A 25,862-nucleotide genomic window follows, 5' to 3' on the forward strand; every position below is an offset into this window, starting at 1 on the left:
AAATAAATTAACAAGAAAACTCTTTGATATAATTATGCATTAGGCAAAAATATGTTCTACACCAAAAATCTTATCTCCCCAATTTTACGTATTGGCAAATCATAAAACTATGATAAAATAATTAAAAATCCACTCAATAAATATCCTAATCTTTAAACAAAAAACAAACAAAATAAATTACTTATACCAAATGCAGTAGGACTTAATTATCTATCGACCGTATAATTTTAACATGCTGCAACTCTTAATTGTTTTTATATTTCAAAATGTTAATATGTGTTCTAAATGATCTTTACCCAACATTCCTATTATTATTAAACGTTTCATTTACTTATTTGTAAATGAACATTTATAGATCAATTTTGACCATGTTCTGTACAATAACATGTTTTTAACAAATAAAAATTATTTTAGTACAGAAAAATTAAAAGCAGCGGCTGCCAGCGATTAAATCGTTGCATTAAGTTTCTATTTTCAAGATTTTAAAAAATTAATTAAATTCAGGTAAATATGGCAGTGGTAAAATTTTATTTGGGCTTTTTCAGATTATTACAAATAAATATCTATAAAATAATTATTAAGTAAAACATTATAATTATTTTGTCGGTACTTCTACAGAAATTGAACCTAACTTAACCAAGTTTAAGAGAAATGAGAGATTAGCCAGCACTTCTCGAAGATTTTGAAGCCTTTCGCCAGAAATATTCTAGGGTGCTGTGCAATTGCATTTTATCATCATTAGAGCTCTGAAAGTTTCCGGGCCAAGTTTGGCTCGCTCTGGGGTATAAAAATTACCAGCCTTGCTGAAAACTCTTTCAGATAATGCCGATGTTGCACTGCAACATCATACATATATATATATACATATATATATACATATATATACATATATATATATATACATATATATATACATATATATATATATATATATATATACATATATATATATATACATATATATATACATATATATATACATATATATATATATATATATATATATATATATACATATATATATATATATATATATATATATATATATATATATATATATATATATATATATATATATATATATATATATATATATAATCCTCAACTTGTGGTTTCCTTAACAGTGGAATGTCTCTCTTCCTTTTCTTCTCTTTTTTATACATAGTACTTGTTTTTTTTTTGTTTACTTTTTTAAATTAATACGCATATGGCAACTGCTTATATCCGGGTTTAAAATTGATAAAATTCGCAGGAAATTTACGCCCGATTCTCACTTTATAAACAATAAAAACTTTGTATCGACTTAAAATAAACTCTTGTTAACAGTGAAATGACATTCATAGCCAGAAGGAGGCACAGAGAAACAAATCGTTATGCGTTATTATCATCATGTCACCTTCTGTATGACAGTGTTTCACATTTTACCAACAGAATCTTCAGGAAAAGCAGGTGATGGTAACCATGCAACGAAATCACAGTCAAAGGTAAATATCTGTTTGCCTTTTGTTGTAGCATCAGAACCGATTTCTAAATCCGAAAATGTTTGAAGTAATTCATATTTTTAAAACCATTTGATGATTTAAACATTGTTTACAATTAGTGTTCAGCTTCCCGAGAGGTTTTGAGAAATGTCTTTGTGCACTTATATAAATTATGTCTGTCTGTCTTAAATACTTCTCGGCGAAGAGTTAACTAAAATCCCCACATTTTTTATGTTAAGAATGGGTGTCTAAATAATAATAATAATAATAATAATAATAATAATAATAATAATAATAATAATAATATTATTTAGAAACATATTTTTAATATGGGGAAAAAGTGATTTTTTTAGCTATTTTGTACCTTCACCCATTTTTAAAATATATTTTTCTGACTCTTATATACTAATAAATAAAATAGGAAAAACAATAAATTTCTTACAAAAAAAAACAACAACAAAAAAGCAAAAACAAAAAAACAAAACAAAAAAAAACAAAAAAACAACTAAAATATTTTACCATTTTCCTAAATTTTACACATTATTCCAGGCAACATTTCCCGTTAAAATACTTAAAATGACTACCATATAAAATCTTATGAAGTCAGAAAATATTTTAAATAATTAAATGCCAATAAATGCTTTGGAGGGGGAAGGGGAAGATTCTTTAGTTTTAATATAACAAAAAATGAAATAGCTGACTTGTGTACGGTTGAACACTATGCATTATGATGAAATTTAATGAAATTAATGTGGGAAGAATACTCACTAAATTTCGCTTGCCTGCAGTCTGTGTGTATGTGTGTTGAATGAGGAAGGGATCCTTTACCTGAATCGCAATTTATACAAGTAAACAAAGTAATTGCAAAGAAAATGCTTCTCGCATAAAATGCTAATTTTCTATGCACAATGTTAAAACTACAAAAAAAAAAAAACAAAAAAAACAAACAAACAAAAAAACGTGTAAATAAAAAATTTGTGTAAATATAAAATGCAAAGAGTCATTAGATTAGAAAAAAACTAATAACGAATTGTGAATTACTGAAATGTAATTTTTTAAATGAATATGCAAATTGATTAAATTTGACTTTAACAAAAATAAAGGTCGTTTAGTTCTCTCCCACTGCAACAACTTAGACATCATGGCCAGAAAGTGGGATTGAGAAGTCAGCGCTGCAGAGGAGGGTCACTCTGACCTGCAAAAGGTTTCTGGGCAGCTCCTCGGCATTTCCAGATGAGGGCGTTTCAGACGATTAGAAATAAACTAACCCTTCTCAAAGAGAAAAGGCAAAACCTGGGGGGGGGGGACCTCCTGAACTGCATAGTACTAAACTCCCACTGCAAAATCAACAGGAACCGGATCATTACAAGAATGGTCTTGTTGATTTTAGGGGCCCAGGTCACGAACAGTTTTGGGGTTTATAATTATTGTTTTATTTCAGAAATATTGTGCTATTTTGATCCTTGTGCATTTTGATCCTTTTGAAAGGTAAAAATGCAGGACGCTGATTGGATAACTCGACAAATCACTACGTGATTTAATTTGGGAATCACAAAAACGAATGAATTTATTGTGTCTAGACTATTATCCACTACATTATGTAACTTTCCAACTTCATTATAGACAGTAAATCCTTGTTATATTTGTGATTTTTTGATACCAGTTGCTTGTTCTAAACTTCTGGCACCAGTTGTGATATTTGGTGTTATAAAGTATCGTATCTCAATATCCGATAAGGACCGTCACAAAAACAAAATTAGTTAATGGTAGCAAGAAAAACAGACAAAATACTAAATTAAATATTTATTGAAGAAATGCAATGGATGAAATATCTTCTTATTAATAAGAAATTCTCGAGAAAAAGAAATAGCAAAGTCCTGTTCATCAAGGTTAGTTCGAGTGAAATTAATTGGAATTGTCTCTTGTTGATAAGAAGTTTCTGAGAAGAAGAAATAACAGTCTTGTTATTAAGATGTTTGTTACCAACGTTGCTGCTATGAGAAAGAGAGGATGAAAACATATGAGTTATTTGTTGCTGCCGCTGTCAGAGAAAGAAAGGGCGAAGAGGCTTGTGTTAGTTGTTATTGCCACTGTTAGAGAAAAAGGGCGAAGACATTCGTGCTAGCTGCTACTGTTGTTAGAAAAGAGAGAGTAATCCATGTGAGTTGTTCAGATAATCTCTGCCACCAACTGCTCTGCTGGTGACAGCTGATGACGTAAACCTTTATATATATTGCGCGTGGACGTAATTGAGAGCAGCAGCTTATGCTGCGATCAGAGGAAACATTTTGTTGTTGTGTTGCATTGTCACAATTATTCTTGGTGTTGGAAAACGTTCATATCCCGGGTCCACTTTCGTTTGTTTCCATTTAAACTTGGAATGATTGTAAATGAAATTTAGATTAAGTTTGTCACTTACAGTCCTTTCATAGATATTTTATCACATATTTCCGTATCTGATCTGTTAGATTTTTTCTGACCTTCTTTCTCTTAGTGTAGCCATTTCCTTTGGCAATGTGGTTGCTCGATGGTTCTTTGCTATAATGAACTGTATATTGTAGTAGAAGCATGGTACAAAAAGCATAGTTTCTGACAAGTAAATGCATCGTTAACAGTCGATTGAATATCATAGCTAAGCACAGGTCGATGCCATTGTTGCTTACGTATTAACGTTGTCATATCAGTGGCTGCTCCTGATGTTTGGGTGTCTTCGCTCCTGCTGATGCGATTGTTTACAAATTGTTATAGGCTCAATGGAGATCTTGTATTTCACAATTTAATATTCCCTTATATTCATTCAAGTCATTTTAAATTGAAGAATTATTAAAAAAAAACAACAACATTAAAAAAATTAAACATTATTTAAAAAAAACATCTTTAACGAAATCCATAGTAATTTTAACATTAGGATAACTTAACAACCAATAAAAATTAATCTAACACCAAATAATTTCAGATCAATGAAAAAAAAGAATAAATACATTTAAAGAAAATATTGTCATTTTTTTACATGTGCCATTTTCCTAGTTACTTGTGCCAATCTTATTCGTGCCATTTTTACTTAAATTCATTGAGCATATAAACTTGCCACAAAAAGACAAAGAATAACCTACTGCTTTTGGAGCAAACTTATTTTTAAAAATTAATTTTCTCTTTGAAAGCAAGATCGGAGACAGTAGAAATGTTAATTATCGTATGTGACTTTTTTTTTTATTGAAAAAAAAAAAGATAAGGAACAGTTAATTTTTCGAAGAAAAAATAAAGGGGAATAAATTTTCACTATTATCCACTACATTATGTAACTTTACAACTTCATTATAGACAGATTCAGGCCTTATAATAAAATCTTACAATTCATCCTAGGAGAGAAATCATCACTACCGCCATTATCGTTAGAAGAAGTAGTTCCTATTTTTCTCTCTAATTCAGAACTGCTCTCACCGACCCCACTCTACACTGTGTAAAATTGCACACAGTAGACTTGCATTGCCCGTCACCCTTATTAACTGAATCATAAACTCATAGAAATAATGTTCACTTCCAATTTGTAGATTCACAAAATAATGATTTCTCCCTTCGCTCATTCCACCCTTTCTCATTGGATGCCAGCTGTAATTATCTTATTCCAGATTATAAACCTTTAACAAAAACGAACACTCATGGATTAGACAACATGACGTCTGCACGGCAAACATTATGCCAAATTGAACCGAAATTGCGTTTTTTTTTTAATTACATTTTCACACCAAACAAGGCAAATTGCCACTTTGGTGTAGGGGGCTACTATCAAGGGCAGCAGCTACTTGGGGTACTATGTTGGGATTTGGGCAGCAAGATGTCGGTTCACGTTACATTTGAACTTCTGCATGTCAGTACAGTTAGGGAAGCAGGGACCTGGAATGGAATTCAAGAGTCTAGCGGTTCTGGGAAAGAAACTACCGGAGTAGAAAGATCTTTTACATCTAGGGATCTCTACTGTGTGGGGGTGGGATTTAGCTGCCTGTCAGGTTTGTCGAGGGTGTCTACATCGTAGGGGCACAAGTGTCTGCAGTTCGCCAGAGCATTCATCATTAAAATACTTGTAGAACAGGCAGAGGGATGCAACATTTCGTCGATGGACAGAGGCTGAAGCCTAGATGCTAGTTCAGGACCTATCAGATTGGCAACTCTCTTTTGGACCTTGTGTAGGAGCGAGAGACTAGTAGCAGATGCACCAGCCCAAATGTGACAGCAATACTCCATACATGGGCGAATGGTGGACTTATAGAGGTACAGGATACTTTCGGGTGTTAGTAGTTTTCTAGCACGGTAGACAGAGCCTACCTTCTTCGCAGCGGCCCTGGCAATGCTTTCAATGTAATTGTTCCAACTCATGTTTCCTGTGAACGTTAGGCCAAGGAGTTTCAAAGATGTACTCTCAGATAAAGAGTCACTGGCCATTGCTATTGATGGCAGAGAAGATTTCTTGTAGTTATTGAAGGAAACCAGTTTAGTCTTGGCAGCATTGAATGTGACCATCCATTTTTGTCCCCATTCCATTACAGATTGGAGGTCATCCTCTAGTGTTTTTGCCATTTCTTTAGATATGTGTTCATTTGTTTTCCTGTCGTGCCTGTTATAGAGTGTGATGTCATCAGCATATATACCCATCTCAGAGGCAATTTTGTCGGGGAGCTCATTTATAAACATCAGGAACAATAGAGACCCAAGGATAGACCTCTGAGGCGCTCCCGCATTTATATCATATTGTTTAGATGTACGACCACCGAGGACAACCTGGATTTTTCTCTTATCTAAGGAGGATTTAATTATGTTAAGTATTCTACCAGTGATACCGTATGATCTAATTTTCCTGAGGAGAATTCGCTTTGTGCTAAATATCGATTACTACTACAAAGAGATAGCAGGATGTAGTAGTAGTAGTAGTGGTGGTGGTGGTTTAGTTAAGTTTAGGAGAACCTATGTTTTATTTTTGAGTTTTCCTTTTTTTCAGCTTTTTTGCAGGGATGGAGGGGGAAGCTGTTGTTAATGCTTGCATAGTTAAGTTTATGAGAACCTATGTTTTTTTGTTTTTTCCCCACTTTTCGGCTTCTACAACTTTTTTTGCAGGGGGAGAGTATTTTTTTTGCAATAAATCCAACTCCAAAATTTCATTGAGTGTGACGAGGTTTATAAGTTTTTCAGTATACTCATTAAGACAAGGTCATTTATATTTGGCACAGACAGATAGTTTTCAAGATATAAATACCTGCATTCTGCACTGTAATTCACTTGCAGAGGTTGGGGGTGTCTATTCCGAAAATCATTCTTAACATGGGTAGATTGAGGAGCACCAATAACAATCATACTTTAATTTTTACACGGGGGGAAGAGGATGCTACCACTGGGCCACGCCAGTTAATGGGTCCTGCTAGTTGTTTATAAAGTGCTGATCCGATCGGCCGTTTCCCCGGTTATGTGGCTGAAAAATAAATTTTTATTTTTAGTTATAACTCTACTGAGTGTTCTCGCAAATTACGTTCAATCATTTTGTACTATTTACATACTTGATGTTTGAAGTAACACACATTTTATTTCAACATATAAACATTATTGCAATTAGTGTTCGAATTTCGGGGAATCTTTAACAGATGTCTTTTGTCTAGTTCTGTAAATTACGGTGTTTCAATGTACGGCAAGATTTGCAGAAAATTATTTATATACTGAAACAAAGAGTCTATTTATCTGTCATATGCTCCCCCCCCCTCTCTCTCTCTCTCTCTCTTTCTCTCTCTCTGTCTCTCTCTCTAAAAAAAGGAATGGAAGAAGTCTTTTCAACAAACTTTGACTCAAGCAAAGAAATTGAATTGAATATGTTATTGAAAAATTGAATTGAATATGTTATTGAAAAATTGAATTGAATATGTTATTGAAAAATAAAAATAAAGAATTCCGAGATTAATTGTATTATTTTCAAAACAAATAAACGATTTGTTAATTTTTCAATCGAATTAGTTTTTGTTTTTAAATGTTTTCCTACATTTTGGACTAATATGAAGTTGTGCAGATTTAACTGTTCTATTGTAAATAACTGAACTTGAATTGAAATAAAGATCTTTTTTGTATAATTTTCCCTAAACTACTTCCACCACCACCACCACCACCACCACTACTCCACCTGCTATCTCTTCGTGGTAGTAATCGATATTTAGCACAAAGCGATTACTTCATATACCAAATATAACAAATTAGTCCACACATTATGCCTTGAAAAAGACCAAATACATAATATATTATTGAAAACGAGGCTACATTAGAGAGGGGTAATTCTCATATCCTTTGCCAGAGTAACCAGACTAGCATTTTTTAAAGCCAAATTTTGTGAATTTTGCCTTTTTTGAAGCAATTTGACCTTCAAAAATTGACCTTTTTCATAATGCACGGACTAACTAAAGATGGAACAAAGAGTATATAATATGTAGCTTATTATATAATACATATAAGCAGTATATAATATATATAATCTATAATAATAGATTTTTGACCTTGTCAGTGCATCTGTGTAAGAAACAGTATCTATCAAACTACTCTGTCAATTTCTCGTTTACAAACTGTAAACTTGATATATTAAGCAGCGGTCGCCAACCTTTAGAACTTCATGGACCACTAAATGTATAATTTTTCATTTGGTGGACCAGTAATTGTTGGAATTTTTTTGTACCAATAATAGTGCATTCCCCCTGTTTACATTTATTATTTTTTATCTGGTTCTTGTATATGATTTTTTGTATTTTTTATCCTTTATGATTTTTAGTTTTGTATATTTTGGGTTTGTACGAAACTCCCTTTAATTTGGAGAAAAGAGAAATGCTAGCTCTGTGATGACGTCACGAGCCCTGCGCGAGATTCTTTCTTTTTTGAAATTCGGCGGACATGGAGATTGGACATTTGGTTCATTGGCCGGCGCAGAAGATGGAATTTTGACGAGCATCCTTCAGAGAAGAAAACCCCGGCAAGAATACCCGGATATGTGACGAGACATACTTATAAAAACTATTTACGTGACTACGGTTTTGCACGTATTTTAGAAGGAGTGAAATGATTTTAAAGAAAATACCTTATTTTATGTGACAAGGAATTTTGGAATCTCCTACAAAGAAGAAAACCAGGTAAAAAAAACCCGGACAATCCATTTGTGTGTCTACGGTTTGCACGCAAACATGGAGGGAGAGAAAATTCTAAAAGGACTTTAAACAAAAAAAAGAAAAAGGCACGTGCCTGACTGGCTTTCAATTTGTGAGTACGCTCCTAAAAATTTGTTTCATATGCAAGTGTGATTAGAAGATACTATTTTTGAATCTTATTATTGTATTCGTTAATGGATACAACATTTTCATTATAGGAACCAGTGTTTTTTTTTTATTACATGTTACGACTCTTCTGTGGGAAAAAGCTTGCAGGGAAGAGAAAAGGGCATCCCCCATTAAGCTACGAAGTCTATTTTAACTCTGTCAAGACAGGATAAGTTGCTTCTAGCAGCTCCTGCCCAGATGTGGCAACAGTACTCCATCGTTCGCCGAACCTGGCTTTTATATAGGTAGAGAATTGCATAAAGAGTGAGATATCTACTGGAGTGGTAGAAGGATCTCACCATTTTTCCAGTGACTTTGGCAATGGATTTGATATATGTTTTCCATATCAGATCGGGAGTAAAGGTCAAGCCCAGAAGCTTGTCAAAGCATGAAGCCTCCCCAAGAGGAGAGCCATTCATTTTAATTGATGGCAGCTGGGCAACAGAGCATTGAAGATGTAAAGATAGAAGCTTGGTTTTAGATGCATTAAAAGTAACCAGCCAATTTTTTCCCCATTGTACCAGTTGCTAAAGATCAGAGGAGAGAGAATTAGAGAGAACTTGGTCATTTACGGTCTTCAAAGTCCAACCATAGATTGTAGTGTCGTCAGCATAAATGTCTACGAATGATCTAAGGATGTGGTTTGGAAGATCATTGATGTAGATCAGGAAGAGATTTGGGCCCAGGATGGACCCCTGAGGGACTCCAGCATTAATACTGAGAGCCTCTGATTTCTGCCCATCAACCACTACTTTTAAGAACCTATCAGAGAGAAATTATTTAATAGTTGAAAAGACATTTCCAGCTATACCATAGCCGGAGATCTTGTGAAGTAGACCTTTATGTCATACTCTATCAAAGGCCTTTGATATATCAAGAGCAATTGTCCTAGAAAGGAAGTCTCCATCGAGGGATTGGCCAATCCTATGAGATATAACTGTAAGCACATCTGCTGTAGATCTAGCAGAATGAAAACCATATTGCATGTCACTAAGAAGCTTATTTTTGCTGAGATGGTTGACTACTTCCTTATTTAGCACAGATTCCAGCAGCTTATTCATGATGCATTGGAGACTTATTGGTCTGTACTGAGAAGGAGATGAGCGATCACCTAAGTTCTTAAATACAGGGCAAACTGATGAGATTTTCCAAGGTGTTGGGAAGCATTTCTCCTTAAGACAACGTTTAAATAACTTTGTAAGTATGGGCGCTAGTTTGAAGCTTTTTGAGCAGTATAATTGGAATGCCGTCAGGCCCAGTTGCTTTACTAGAATCAAGGTTTTTGATTAGCTTGGCAACATCACGTACAGATATTTGTATATCACATAGCATGTTTTCTGATATACAAAGAAATACTTGGAGGTTGGCGGCCTTGTCGTAAAGGGTAGAATTTGCTGTAAAGTTCTTGGCAAAGAGATTGGCTTTGTCTGATTCTGACGAGATTAACTCAGGTCCATTGATGATAGTTGGGATAGAGTTCACACTTCTGTTCAGGATTCTGTTTGCTATTTGTCAGAACTGATTGGAACGAAGCCACTGCTTAGCTACCATGGACTTGACGGACTGAGCATACAACTCTCTTGCCCTCTTTATTACTTTTTTACAGTGGTTGCTGGCAGTCCCAAAAGCGGCTTTAGTCTCAGTACATCTATCTCGTTGGAAGTAATAAAAAAAGTGATTTCTGTGTGCAATAGCAGCAGCACATTCTGGGGAGAACCACGGTTGGCTGTTAGGTTTTTGCTAGAACTTTTTTGAAGGTATAAAACTGTCTAACCATTCTGTTAGGTCTAATACTATAGAGGACACATCCTTTTTAAACATGGCAAGTAGAGGTAGGCCTGATAGCTTTTTTAAATCTGTGATATTGAATAGACAAGTGAACTCTAGAATATTTACTTTGCTTACAATAAAAACTAATAAAAAGGAATTAAATTAGGTTTGGAGAAGCTACATCTGGGAATGGGTTTTCGAATATGCTTGGAATTTTGCCACAGCCAAGGTGTCATAAAACTTTAATTATTTCAGGAGAAGATGATGATAGACAACCCAGTGTACAGCTGGTGCAAACGAAATTAACCCCTCTCCGCCCACCTCCGAGAGCATTTAAAACATTTTAATTATTATATGAACTTCTTTGGATAAGGGCACATAGACATGTTAGCGAATAGATGCAAAACGCTTACACAGGCAAAAAGGCAAGTTATCTCTCAATAAATGACCAATAAATAAAATAAATTAAACTCTGCTAATCAATGTTAAGTCTGTAAATCAGATTTTTAATCCATTCTCAGCCTTGTGTTGTAAAGAAACAACTTCTAATAAAAAAACAAACAAACAACAATTTGTGCTTGTTTCATTTTTTATTTAAAAATTTTAAAGAATCGTTTTGGAATCTGAAATTAGACTATAATTTTTCTGATTCCGATACCCGAAAAAGTTACGATTTATATATAGACCTGCACACCTGTTCATTTTTATAAGTATAGATAACAATGAAATGGTTGTTTGTGAATATGGGACGAAATAAACTAATTTCATTCGTAAGAGGTGCGGCGCCAAGACTTGGATATTGTGACAGTATCGGGCACAATTGAATGAATCCAGAACTCGTCTATCATCAAATGGCCTTCAGTTTATCTCAGATTACGACACAAAAGACAAAAAATGAAATGGGTTATTGTTGAATCCAACAGAATTTGTTTTGTTTTGTTTTTCGGAATTCTTTTGTTGTTACTTTTGTTTTCTGTTTTATTTTCTTTCTTTAAAGTTTAGTTCCCTAGTTAGTGCTTGACCAGTATGCAGCTCCATAAAAGGAAGCTGCATACGGAATTCTGACTCCTATGCGATTTAGACCGATTCTAAATAAAAAACATTCCAAAAACATTCTAAAAAATACATTTGAAAAATACATTTAAAAAATACATTCTAAAAATACATTAAAAATACATAAAAATACATTCTAAAAAATACATTTAAAAAATACATTTGAAAAATACATTCTAAAAATACATTAAAAATACATTAAAAATACATTCTAAAAAATACATATAAAAAATACATTTAAAACATACATTAAAAATACATTAAAAATACATTCTAAAAAATACATTTTAAAAATACATTTTAAAAATACATTTTAAAAATACATTTAAAAATACATTCTAAGAATACATTAAAAATACATTCTAAAAATACATTTCAAAAATACATTCCAAAAATACATTTAAAAAATACATTCTAAAAATACATTAAAAATACATTTTAAAATACATTAATAAATACGTAAAAAATACATTCTAAAAATACATTTGAAAAATAGATTTGAAATAACACCTACTAAAAAATACATCCTGAAAAATACATAAAAGATACATTTAAAAATACATTGAAAAATTCCTTCTAAAATACATTAAAATACATTCGAAAAATACATTTTAAAAACTCATTAAAGAAATACATTCTAAAAATACATTAAAAATACATTTGAAACATACATTAAAACTACATTCTAAAAAATACATACTAAAAAATACATTTTAAAAATACATTTAAAAATACATTCTAAAAATACATTCTAAAAATGCATTAAAATACATTAAAAATACATTTAAAAATACATTCGAAAATACATTAAAAATACATTAAAATACATTCTAAAATACATTTAAAAATTACACTCTAAACATACATTTCCAAAATACATTCTAAACATACATTTAAAATACATTTTAAAATACATTAATTAATACATTAAAAATACATTAAAATATATTCTAAAAATACATTTGAAAAAATACATCCTGAAAAATACATTCTAAAAAATACATAAAAAATACATTCTAAAAAATGCATACTAAAAATATACTAAAATAAATTCTAAAAATACATTTAAACAATTCATTAAAAATAGATTAAAAAAAATACATTGAAAATACATTCTAAAAATACATTCTAAAAATACATTAAAAAATACATTCTAAAAATACTTTAAAATACATTCTAAAAATACATTAAAAATACATTCTAAAAAATACATAAATATATTCTAAAACATACATTAAAAATACATTCTAAAAAATACATTAAAATACATTAAAAATACATTCTAAATAATACATTAAAAATACATTCTAAAAAACATTAAAAATACATTCTAAAAAATACATTAAAAATACATTCGAAAAATACATTCTTAAAATACATTAAAAAATACATTGTAAAAAATACATTAAAAATACATTCTAGAAAATACATTAAAAATACATTCTAAAAAATACATTTTAAAATACATTCTAAAAAATACATCCCAAAAATATATTCTAAAAATACATTAAAAATACATTCTAAAACATACATTAAAAATACATTCTATAAATACATTAAAAATACATTCTAAAAATACATTAAAAATACATTATAAAAAATACATTTTACAATACATTCTAAAAAATACATTAAAAATACATTCTAAACATACATTAAAAAATACATTCTAAAAATACATTAAAAATACATTCCAAAAATATATTAAAATATATTCTACAAAATACATAAAGAATACATTCTAAAAAATACATTATAAAATACATTATAAAAAATACATTAAAAAATACATTCTAAAAATAAATAAAAAAATACATTCTAAAAAATACATTAAAAAATGCATTATAAAAATACATTACAATACATTCTAAAAAATACATTGGAAATACATTCTAAAAATACACTTGAAAACATACATCCTGAAAAATACATTAAAAAATATATTAAAAAATATATTCTAAAAAATGCATTCTACAAATATATAAAAATACATTCTAAAAATACATTTAAACAATTTATTAAAAATACATTATAAAAATACATTAAAAATAAATTCTAAAAATACATTAAAAATACATTCTAAAAATACATTAAAAATACATTCTAAAAAATACATTAAAAAATACATTCTAAAAATACTTTAAAAATACATTCTAAAAAATACATTAAAAATACATTCTAAAAAATACATTAAAAATACATTCTAAAACATACATTAAAAATACATTCTAAAACATACATTAAAAATGCATTCTAAAAAAACATAAAAATACATTAAAATACATTCTAAATAATACATTAAAATACATTCTAAAAAATACATTAAAAATACATTCTAAAAAATGCATTAAAAATACATTCTAAAAATACATGATAAAAATACATTAAAAATACATTCTAAAAATACATTAAAAATACATTCTAGAAAATACATTAAAAATACATTCTGAAAAATACATTAAAAAATACACTCTGAAAATACATTAAAAATACATTCTAAAAATACATTTTTAAATACATTCTATAAATACATTAAAAATACATTCTAAAAAATACATTTTTAAATACATTCTAAAAAATACATTAAAATACATTAAAAAATACATTAAAAAATACATTCTAAAAATACATTAAAAAATACATTCTAAAAAATACATTAAAAATACATTCTTAAAATTCATTAAAATACATTCTACAAAATACATTAAGAATACATTCTAAAAATACATTATAAAATACATTATAAAAAATACATTAAAAAAATACATTAAGAATACATTCTAAAAAATACATTATAAAATACATGATAAAAAATACATTAAAAATACATTCTAAAAATACATTAAAAATACATTCTAAAAATACATTAAAAATACATTATAAAAATACATTACAATACATTCTAAAAAATACATTGGAAATACATTCTAAAAAATACATGAAAAATACATTCTAAAAATACATTCTAAAAAATACATTAAAAATACATTAAAAAATACATTCCTAAAAATATATTTTAAAATACATTCTAAAAATACATTAAAAATACATTAAAAATACATTCTAAAAAATACATTAAAAATACATTCTAAAAAATACATTCTAAAAAATACATTAAAAATACATTCTAAAAATACATTAAAAAATACATTCTAAAAAATACATTAAAAATACATTAAAAAATACATTAAAAAATACATTCTAAAAATACAATAAAAATACATTAAAAAATACATTAAATAATACATTAAAAATACATTCTAAAAATACATTAAAAAATACATTCTAAAAAATACATTAAAAAATACATTAAAAAATTCATTCTAAAAAATAAATTCTAAAAAATACATTAAAAATGCATTAAAAAATACATTCTTAAAAATACATTAAAAATACATTAAAAATACATTCTAAAAAAGTACATTAAAAATACATTAAAAATACATTCTAAAAAATACATTAAAAAATACATTAAAAATACATTAAATATACAGTAAAAAATACATTAAAAATACATTAAAAAATACATTCTAAAAAATACATTAAAAATACATTAAAAAATATATTCTAAAAAATACATTCTAAAAAATACATAAAAAATACATTAAAAAATACATTCTAAAAAATACATAAAAAATACATTAAAAAATACATTCTAAAAAATAGTTCCAAGTGAATTTTCTGAATGTTATACTTGATCCGCTCAGTTGTTTTCTACCTCACATCTTCGAAGTTGGCTTCAAAATCAACACCAAAGTGTACCTGGATGTGCTGAAGAGTGTAGTGATCCCCTAATGCAATCAGGGGGCCGCTGGCAGACTCTGGGTGTGGCAACAGGACTCGGTATCGGCCCACAACTCCAAAGAGACCCAGACTTGGCTTCTCTCATAGGCTCCGTTCTCCTCCTCCGACCTGAATCCACTAGACTACTTTGTTTCGTCATACGTTGAGAACATCACCATGACCCCCCACAACACCAATACAGCCTAATTTCCACTACCCGCCAAGTATTTGCTGAACTCCCCTCGGAAAAGGCATTCTCCCAGTTCCGGACCCGGATCGAGACAGTGATTGTGGCTGAAAGTGGCTACATCCAATAGAAATTAGCAAATTATAATTATAGCAGAGCTAGAATTTACTGGTTTAGGCATTAAATGAAACTGCAATCTATGATAGTCATAAATTGGCAAAAAAGTTTTCAAGTCATTTAAAAAGGAAACCCATGAAAAAATGTAGGAAACGTGAAAACAAAAACAAACTTTTTATAGTAATCTGAAAAACGAAAGAGAATTCTTTAAAAAAGAATTTGATAGTCAGAATTTAAAATCTAGTGGAGTAAAATAATCTGGTTGGAAAAAGAATTCAATGCAGCTCAAATTCATAAAATTGTTCTTGCAGTTAGTGTGGTAATCCAAAGATAGCAAAGTTGATCTCCGGCGATGTTATTCCCGGGTTGTTTTTGTTCTTTACTTGAAATAAATATAGTTTGTGAACTTGGAAAAAAAAAATTAAGTGGGATTTTATTCTTTTGCTTATATGATTAATATTAGATATTAAAAAAATCAGTAACAAAAACTTATTTCATAGTAATAGACAATAATTATAAATTTCACCAAAAATTACAAGATTCGATCCTTAATCAATCCACTAACAAATGTCTCTTTTTCACTATAATTTAAAAGACTTAGCTTAGAATTAAAATAAATCGACATGAGCACCTATTTAAAGGCAATTACTTCCCCTTTACTTACACAGCAATTAGATTTTGAAAACATAGTTACAAATATCAACGATCGTTGTTAGATTTAAAAAATATATCCTTATCAAAGAAGGTTTGCACACCGAGAGGCCTCCTTATGGCTTAAAAAAATACAATATGGAAACACTCTCTTACAAAAGTACTTATTTTATAAACTTTTTTGTAAATATATTTCCTTATTTTTGTTTAAATCTTATATCATATCGAAAAATTCTAAAAAAAAAAACAACTTTTCATACTTATAATTAATTTCTTCCTTGTAAAAATCCTATAAAAGTATAAAATCAAAAATGTAATTACTATTTTTCCTCCTTTAACCAATTAATAATCATTGCACAACAGTTTAATTGTATCAAATAGGCATTATATTATAATGTCTATGTGATACAATTAGCCTATTGTGAGGTGATTGAAAATATACCTAATATTAATCATATAAAGAAAAGAATTAAATTCCACTTTAAATTTTTATTTTTTTATTCTAGGTTCATAAATTTGATGTTTTCTCCCCACTTCCTCCCATTTATGCTGATGAGGAGACGATATCCAGAAATATTTTACTTATTTATCGATGGTTTTATTTGTAAATATCGAATGAATAAAAGGATATTGTTTCCAAAACGATCGTACATATAAATTTGATTTTGTTATGTTTTCTCCTATGAAAACTTGATTGATAATTTCACAATTATTGACTTCTCACTCTTTCTAGTTATATAGCTCTAGGGAATTACATCTATCATCTTTAAATATATTTTACTGAGGCTTTGCTCATTTAGACCCTGTCTATTACACTTTATAATATATATATATATATATATATATATATATATATATATATATATATATATATATATATATATATATAAGAAAATAAAAACTGTAAGTTGAAATTTACAATCAAAATTTATTGTTCGACTGAATACTCCAAAAAACAATTTACAAAGTCCTTATTCTGCGGAGCTTCAAAGAATGTTATTCTTGCTATTTTTCTCATCAGAGGACAGAAAGAAATCAGCAAATTATATTTGTAGCGATGCTAGAATTGGCTGGTTATGGCATCAAGTGAAACCGCAATTTATTAAGAAAAACAAGTGAAAAAATGTGGGATATGTAAAAAAAAATAAATAAAAACAAACCACACATAATATTTTAGCTTGCATGAAGTTTCGCTCAAAGTAATCTGAAAGGCGAAAATAATTCTTTAGAGGGAATTAAGTCCACAATTAAATCCAGTATGATGTTAATAGTTCAGTCGGAAAGTTTTCAAAGCAGCTGAAATAATGGAAATCGTTTTTTCGGACAGTGCAGTAGTCCAAAGAAAAGTTGATCTCCAGTCAAGTAAAATCCAGAAATAAAAAGGGTAGAAAAACAGCATGTAACCTTTCATCACTTAATTAAGAATTTTCCCAGACCCGGTATTGATAGATCACGTTTGCAGATGCTGTTCCTGGAGAGACGCCATCCTTCAGCATGATGTTGTACCAGTACACGGCTTCCGAGATTGTACATTACTTTCTGGCTGCAGTTCTTTTGATGTTGTGATGGCTTCTCTCAGCAATACCATTGCCAGATTGCACATAAGCATATTGCAGTCACAGTAGCAGTTGCATTCCCCACTCCTCCAGTAACTGCCTGACCTGACAGCTGCAGAAGGCTGGGTCATTGTCCGTCAGCACCTCTTCGGACATGCCTCTTTCAAAGAACACAGATTATGGCTGGCAAATAATCTAAAAGGAGTCTTGGCATCTGAGTGGTCTCAAGACTGTGAAAAGCGTAGGTCCACAATCAATGAGCGTGATGCCACCGTAATGTGTGATATCCATGCCACCCTCTACCACGTGCCACTCCCTCTTCTGCTGTATCAGAGCTTGCCGATTGATGGCCATGTCTCTGCTCTCCTGATATCTGTCTTTCCTACTTCTGGATCAATCATCTTAGCAAAATATAAGGTCCACTTGATCCCAGGGTGCCTGCTCTGCCGATGAATCTTCATTACATGCGACAGCGGCACTCGGTCATTGCAGAGTCTCAGAACTTCTCCAGGTATCAGCCAACAGCCACCGTTGAGGTACTTGTGTCAGCGCATCTGCTCTGTTGATCGCAGGCCTAATCAAAGCTATGTCTACAATCAGGTCGTACTCTTTGATGGCCTCGACCAGAGTGGTGAGCCGCCTTTGTATTAACATCTCACTCACTGCCCATGTGGTCAGCTGTGATCTTCCAGACAATGCATCAGTTATCCACCGATGAATGCATGCAGAGTCTGTGATAATATGTAGTACCCTAGCTTGCCACTGAAGCGCCAGGTTAACTCCCTTCAATGTGGCATCGTTCGGCCAGGTTTATGTGCCTAGAATCATTCTCTGGCGGAAGCCCACAGATGTCTTTAATAATGAAATCATCAACCACAAGGGCAACTCTAAGGAGTAGTTAATTAGCATCCATCCAAACCGTGAATTTGTTCACGTTGACGCAGCATTGCTCTCGCACAGGAGCATCATGAATCACTCTGACCACAGTCTCCATCAGCATGTTCCGTGGTGTGGCATTGTGCACTTCATCATCCCATCCCAACGATACTGATGTTGCATGTCGGTGTTTGCTGGCAATATGATTACTTTCACTTCACATTGTTTTAAATTTCAAATTCTTGCTTTTCTTTTACAGGCATTTCATGGCGCGTATATCTTGTGGAATACAAATGGTAAGTATGAATCCAAATTTATTCTTATTTACGAAAAACAAACTTATATTTAACCCACAAATCTGCCCACGTTTGTATTAGAAACTGAATTATCTCATTTTAAAATAAAACACTATTCACATAGATCCAGTATCTGTGTCGTTTATATTATGAAAATATTTCAAAAGCTAAACTCTATGTGTATTTTAAAGATTGCTTGACTGAGCCTGTTACCCTGGGCGAGTAAGAAAAACCACTACTACTACGACGACGACGACAACGACGACTACGACTATGACTACAACTACTACTACTACTATTTATGGCAGCTGTAATAATGATAATAATAATAATAATAATAATAATAATAATAATAATAATGAGTTCAATGGTTGCCATATTTGAGGGAAATGGGGACGAGCTCTTACTCTCCTATGAAACATGCTCAAATCTATAGCCTCTAACAATCTAGTCTTACTCTTGGCCTTCTCATGTGGCTTAGTCACTAAGCCCGGCAGACCTGTATTATTGAAAAGAAGAGGGTGCATCAGGAAAGTAGCTGGTGCTTTAAAACCGGTGGTGCTTAACAGTCTGATAAGACAAACCATCTAGGAGAAGGAAAACTCTGATTTACAATCAACTAGATGTGTGTCGTGGTTTCAAAATCACTGCCTTCATTTTTCTTTGTTTTTCTTGGTTCTTCACCCCCACTGATTCTCTTCCGCTTTCTTTCCCTTAAACAAACGACGCAATAGGCTAACACCAGCTAAACGTATGAACAACATCCGGTTTCAGCGAACACATTCGCCTTCCCTTCCTTTCCGTCATTGACTCCTTTATGCCCGTTGGAATCCAAAAATGTCAATAATTCAAACAATTGACTGTTTACTTTATAACAAAATTATTTTAAATAAAATCAACAAACTCCCAAGCTACTTTTGATTGCACAAATTTCGTTCTAGAATTAATTAGAGTCGTTTGTTTGTCTTGTGGGGAGCAACACTAATAATATCACTCCTCCCAAATGAATACAGCCTGTTTAAGCCCAGTAAGCTCAACTCGCCCCAACCCCTGCGGGGCTGGACACCAAAGTTCAAGCAAAGACTATATGTGGGGTTTCCCCCACATATAAAACCTTGGTCAATGTAGGGGAAACCCTTCATACCAATTGTCACCATCCAACTCCCCTACTCCCCGGGGAGCTGGCCCCCATTTCCCCTTAACTCTCCACATTAAAAAACGGCCTTGTGCCTAATTTGCTCAGTAGGGAAGCAAATAAATCCAATCAACTCGCCCCCCCCCTCTCATGCAGGGCTGGGCACCAAAGTTCAAGCAAAGGTCATTGCCCTTGTGGCAATCAGTTGTTAGTCAATGTAGGGGCAACCCTTCATACCAATTCTCACTATCCAGCTCCTCTACTCCCCCGGGGAGTTGGTCCCCATTTCCCCTTCACTATCCACATTAAAAAACGGCCTTGTGCCTAATTTGCTTAGTAGGGAAGCAAATAAATCCACTCAACTGGGCCGGCTACCTAGCTTGGCGGAGTAGGGACAGGCTCTCGAAGCAATGACTGATGCTACCAGTCACGTTGACTGAATCTATCAGCGGAAGGATTCCCAGTTACTCCAGCCGTCTCAGCAGCAGTGGAAACAGAGCTTATCACGGCTAACAAGTTTTTCTACTAATGCGATTCACAACTGCTTGTCTCCCGAGACCCACCAGCAGCGATCTTCACTTCCAGTCTCCAGCGTCTACCTGCTCACTCCTGCAGCCTTTCCAGTCAGCACTTCCAGCTCACTCCAGTGGCTTCCTGCTCACTCCTGCAGCCGTCCAGCCCTTGATGCCTCCAGCTCACTCCAGCGACTTCCTGCTCTTGGTGCCTCCAGTTCACTTCAGCAGTTTTCCGGCAACCTTGCCTACACCTCGCTGCTCCAGCCTGCAACCTTGCTTGCACCTCACTCATTTGGTCTACAACCTCGCCTGCACCTAGCTCCCTACCAACCATCCGTTTCTTAACACTGACCCTACGTTCTCAGTGTCGTCCTTTCCTTAATACTGACCCTATGTTCTCAGTGTTGTCCGTTCCTTAACACTGACCTTATGTTCTTAGTCTCCACCCTTAACCCTATGTTCTCAGTGTCCACCCTCCATTCAGGATCGCCCTGATGTCCAGACGATCGTTCCAGACCCAGCGAGCAACCCTAAATCATGCTATGTCTAGAGTACCTGTTCCAGCTCTCCAGACCTTAGCCTCTGGTGACGAGTGACCTTCCGGACACCCAGCATCCAGATCATGCGATTTTTCACTTCCTTTGCAAATAAAAGGTGAACCCTCGTGTTTAACCAAACAACCTGTGTCTGTCATTCTTCTTTGCTTTTTTGCTGTTTACTTTTTGCCCATGTCTACCTTGTTAGTTGTTAGGTCGATTGTCTCCAGACGACTGGCTCCACAACCGGTGTCTCAAAAAAAAATAAAATAAATAAAAAGGTGGTTGTGTAACCTAAAATTCACTAAACTTCTTTTGAATGAAATGGCTTGAGAACATTGGCATGAATGGGACTGGGACTCAAAATGCCTGGCAAGTGTATCTTGGAACAGCAGCAAAAAACAGTCGCCATCCTGCAATTGCTAGAATGAAGTGGAGTAAAGAGATTAACAAAGTAATCATGGAGTTCTTCTTCAAAAGCAATCCTTAAGATAAAAATAGAAAGGATGTACAGTATGTGGAGAGAATGAAGGACGTTTGAATCAACAGAACAGTGCATACATGATCAAGTAAGAGCAATATGGAAAAATGGATGGTTATCAGAGCTGAAATTGGAGGTTATAAAAAGACAGGTGAACGCAGAAGTAATGAGGGATGATATGGCAAAGGAAGATGTGCAGCTTGATGAGGAAAAGAGAACGAAGTGAAAAATCTGGATGAAGTGACAGGAAATGAAGAGGAAACAAGGGGCGAGGTAATTGGTAATAATGGGGAAACTGATGATGAGGTGCTGGAAGAAACTGAGGAAGTGAAAGGGATCGTTAAAAGGCTGAAAGAGATTATGGTGGAAGGAAAAAGAAATGACAGAATCATGTTTAAGAAACTAGGCAGAAAAGCTAGTAGTATCAATATCAGAAGAGTGACAAAGTTCTGGAGTGTAAAAAGATACATAATCGAATTGTTTTGTTGTTGGAAGATGTGAAGAATGAAATAAAAAGTTAAAACACACTAAGATGCAAACAATTCTATCAATACGACCCGCCACACCACCAGAGCAACCTCGGCAGTTACTCTCTGGACGACTCTGGTATCGTTTTTTTCTAGCTCTTGAATGAACTCATTTTCACCATTTGTGGGTCCAACTAAAACACTAATATACAATCTTTGTATGCTTCCACGCATACCCATCACCTAACCCTAACCCTAACCGATCACACTCCTCCCTGATCTCGGGATTACACAAATGGCAGATCGCTTTTGACTGGTATTTTGTTTTAAAGGTATGGTCCTAGTAACTTCCTCAGGGGAGTTTCTGTTGGTCACATCATTGAACTCCTCCTGTCCTAGATCGTTGGGTGCAATGAAACCTTTCAATTATTATACATGATACATATATAATACAGAAAACATGTGCTTGCAAAGACGAATTCTTGTTTCTTTTTTTATTTCTTTAATTTTGTTGTCCTTAAGCCAGGAACACTTCAAGCTTTGCCCTATGGAAAAGAGTGCAAGGTGAAACGGGCAGTGAAATAGCAGCAGCCCTTGACGTGGTGTTTCTGGAGCATGGTCTGGTGGAAGATCTTCTAACCGACAATGGTAATGCATTTAGATCGGCAGCAGTTGCGGATGTGCTAAAGAAATGGAATGCCCCTCAATTGTTTAGAGATGCCTATAGACCCAATGGCAATGAGATTGTAGACAGAAACCAATGGACAATAAAGGCAGTGGCAGAGAGAGGGAACACCTCACCTGAACAAGCGGTCTATTAGTACAACATGTCACCTAGATCAGGGGAACAGCAAGGGACCGTTCCATACCTGTCAATATTCAAATACTCCTGGAGGCATCCTAGGGTTGAGCCGGCAAGCAGGGAGACGGAGACAACAGGGACCATCAAACTTGGTGATGAAGTATGGGTGAAGCCCCCAGGGGCACGATGTACCACACAGTGGAGCAGAGGACGCATAACTGGGAATAATACTAGTAACAACATTGCGGTAGATGGAGTACCAAGACATATTCTTGATATCAGGCCAGTGGAAAATGAAACGGTGGAAAGCGATGTGCAGTGGGAGGATGGCAAGACACTTCAGAGACCAAGTAGGGAAAGATAACCACCACAGTGGATGAGGGATTATGAAATGTGATCCAGAGATCAGGGAGGCATGTTGTTTAAAATTAGCAGAAGGAAACGAGAAAAAAGAAAAGGGAAAAACAGATCAAACAAACAGAAGTCTTACTGCATGTGTGTCAGGCAAGGTTGGACGAAAGAGAGAGAGAAGTCAAGATGGCACTCATAGTTTTAAACAAACAATGTATAAAAGGGGTTGATAGGTTAGGTCGGGGGGAGACAGACAGATGAAGGTTGGTGACAGTGGTGATCGCGAACCCAGTGGTTGTTGGCTTGCACAGACGAATTCTTGTTTCTTTTTTTTTATTTCTTTAATTTTGTTGTCCGAAACCAGGAACACTTCATAAAGCATCTAGGGATATAGTCTATCAAAGTCAACTGAGTTCCCAAATGGGCTATGTCCATTTGGCAACTTTGCTCCAAATTTCCATGACATCAAACATACCTGTCTTCCAATGCACTGGGACTGGATCTGTGGTTTGGTATTCTTTGTAATCTCCAACCTACGTCATCAACCCACCTTCAGTTAATGCTGTGTTTAGTAACTTTACAAAGTATAATATCCTCTTCATACGAGGATGTCTGCTGGATCGATGGAGTGCCTGTACTTGAGAAACGTTGTGTTCTGCAGCTACAGCGCACACGGGTTCTCTGGGGTTCCATCATCTTACGTATTTCACTTAACCATCGCTGTGGCACCCATGTAAGTTGATCAGCTCAGTTATCATTAGACTTAACGAGCCCCACCTCAGTATTCAGTGCATATTCTAAGATTAACTTTTTACTTTCCATTACAATTCACAACGTCAAGTATTTTCTCATGCACTGCTCTAAGCCACCTTGTGCATTCACCCATGGAATCATTGATTCCCACAGTCACGTTGGTCGTTTAGAAACTAGCATCTATCCACACTGTAACTTTTGTCCATACAGCAGTCACCTTTCATTGGATCGTCCTAGGCCACTCTTAAACAAATGTCTTTGATCATTTGTGCTGGAAGAGAGTCTTGCACTTAATCATCCCATCTAGTTGTCACAGTAAGTCTATCGGGAACTACTGGAAGCTCACTTCCATACCACCTAGCAGTTTTCCTTGCTCCTATTAAACATGTAATCTAAACACGTGTGAGCCCAGTCTCAGCTGTTTTGCCAGATCAAACTTCTCCAAATATCCCTTGACACAGGTTACAGAACACACATTTTCATTCATAAAAATGTTTCTGATCTCATCTAGCTTAGGACAGCATTAACAATTAGTTCTAGGTGCCTAAAACAATATTGTTTCTCTTAATCTCAAATAGATTTGTCAATATGTACTTGTAAATAGGCTCAGCATAGGGCAAGCACTGCAACATTTGATCCTTGTCGCCATTCCCTTAACTTTTGCAAGCAAATATCCACGTCCACATACAATGATTGAAGATTAAAAAGAATACCAATCCATAGATCCAGCCCCATTACATTGGAAGCTGGGTTAGTTTGATGTCATGTAAATTTGGAGCATGGTTACAATGGATATAACCCATTTCGATACTCACGTAATCCTGATAATCCAGAACAAACAGAACCTTTTGTTTGTTTTCCTGCAGAACAGTCATGTCCTCTGAATATGGCGCCATTATCGATCCACGTTTGCAGTTCCCAATCATATTCCTCTCAAATGTGTGCTGCGGATGGATATTCTACATATTTATTTTTCAATGTAATTGGAGGTTGGTCATCAGTTCATTTCCAGGATGTGGTCCACTTCCAAGTGCTCTTTTCATACTCTGCAGTGAGATCAGGCGCGGTAATGATGATGGCAGCAAAATTTGGTTTTCTGAATTATAGAAACGTTACCTCATCAGCACTAGTCACAGCTACTCCTCCAAGTCACTTGATTGCATCCAAGCAACAAATCAAATCAAATAATACTGAGCTTTGCACCAATTTTACCGTGCACCACACTGATTCCACAGCAGTTAAATATGTTTCCATCTGCTGTGAACACAGGGTTACTTTTCTTGTTCATTCCTTACAAAGAGCTGTAAATGGTATAGCATTGATGCGAACAGTTACAACCAGCAATGCACCATTTATAAGAGTTTGCGGAATGACCTCAGCATGTCTGAATATCCTAGGAACTCAAAAGCATACATATAAGCATGCATAAAAGCAAAAGGCATGATTAGCGCCTCATGAATTCCTGGACAAAATCGAGCAATGTGACCATGCTGCTGACATCAATAACACATGATGATTCTTCGGGGCTTGACGATCCAATAAACAATCGATTGGGTCCATCACATTTATCGCGGGGGAGTATCTGTTTCCTTAGATTTGCATTGTGCTAACCATGCAGCCACTGTAGCCTTCTCTGTAATTCCAGTGTAGTTCTTTAAAATGGCATGAGTGCTAACTTCTCTATTTGGGAGGATGCTAGCAATAGTTCTTTCACATGTTCA

The 25,862-nt window shown here is 33.5% G+C and overlaps 1 protein-coding gene across 5 annotated transcripts in view; it reads left to right on the top strand.

The window, feature by feature from the left end:
• Window positions 1-1,181: 1,181 nt before the first annotated feature.
• LOC145260548 (uncharacterized) overlaps window positions 1,182-25,862 on the top strand; it is a 127,229-nt gene continuing 102,548 nt past the window's right edge. For 2 of the 5 annotated variants that reach the window (XM_080118772.1, XM_080118774.1), the window contains exons 1-2: window positions 1,199-1,484; window positions 19,065-19,101. In XM_080118772.1, coding sequence (XP_079974898.1) covers window positions 1,374-1,484; window positions 19,065-19,101 — 148 coding nt within the window. In that variant the 5' untranslated portion in view covers window positions 1,199-1,373. Of the gene's footprint in view, window positions 1,485-19,064; window positions 19,102-25,862 lie in introns of all 5 variants that reach the window. The other 3 variants (XM_080118773.1, XM_080118775.1, XM_080118771.1) reach the window with 2 other exon arrangements.

The sequence above is a fragment of the Euprymna scolopes genome, chromosome 36, assembly GCF_053919585.1.
Source record: "Euprymna scolopes isolate OS-2025 chromosome 36, ASM5391958v1, whole genome shotgun sequence".
Lineage (NCBI taxonomy): Eukaryota > Metazoa > Mollusca > Cephalopoda > Sepiida > Sepiolidae > Euprymna > Euprymna scolopes.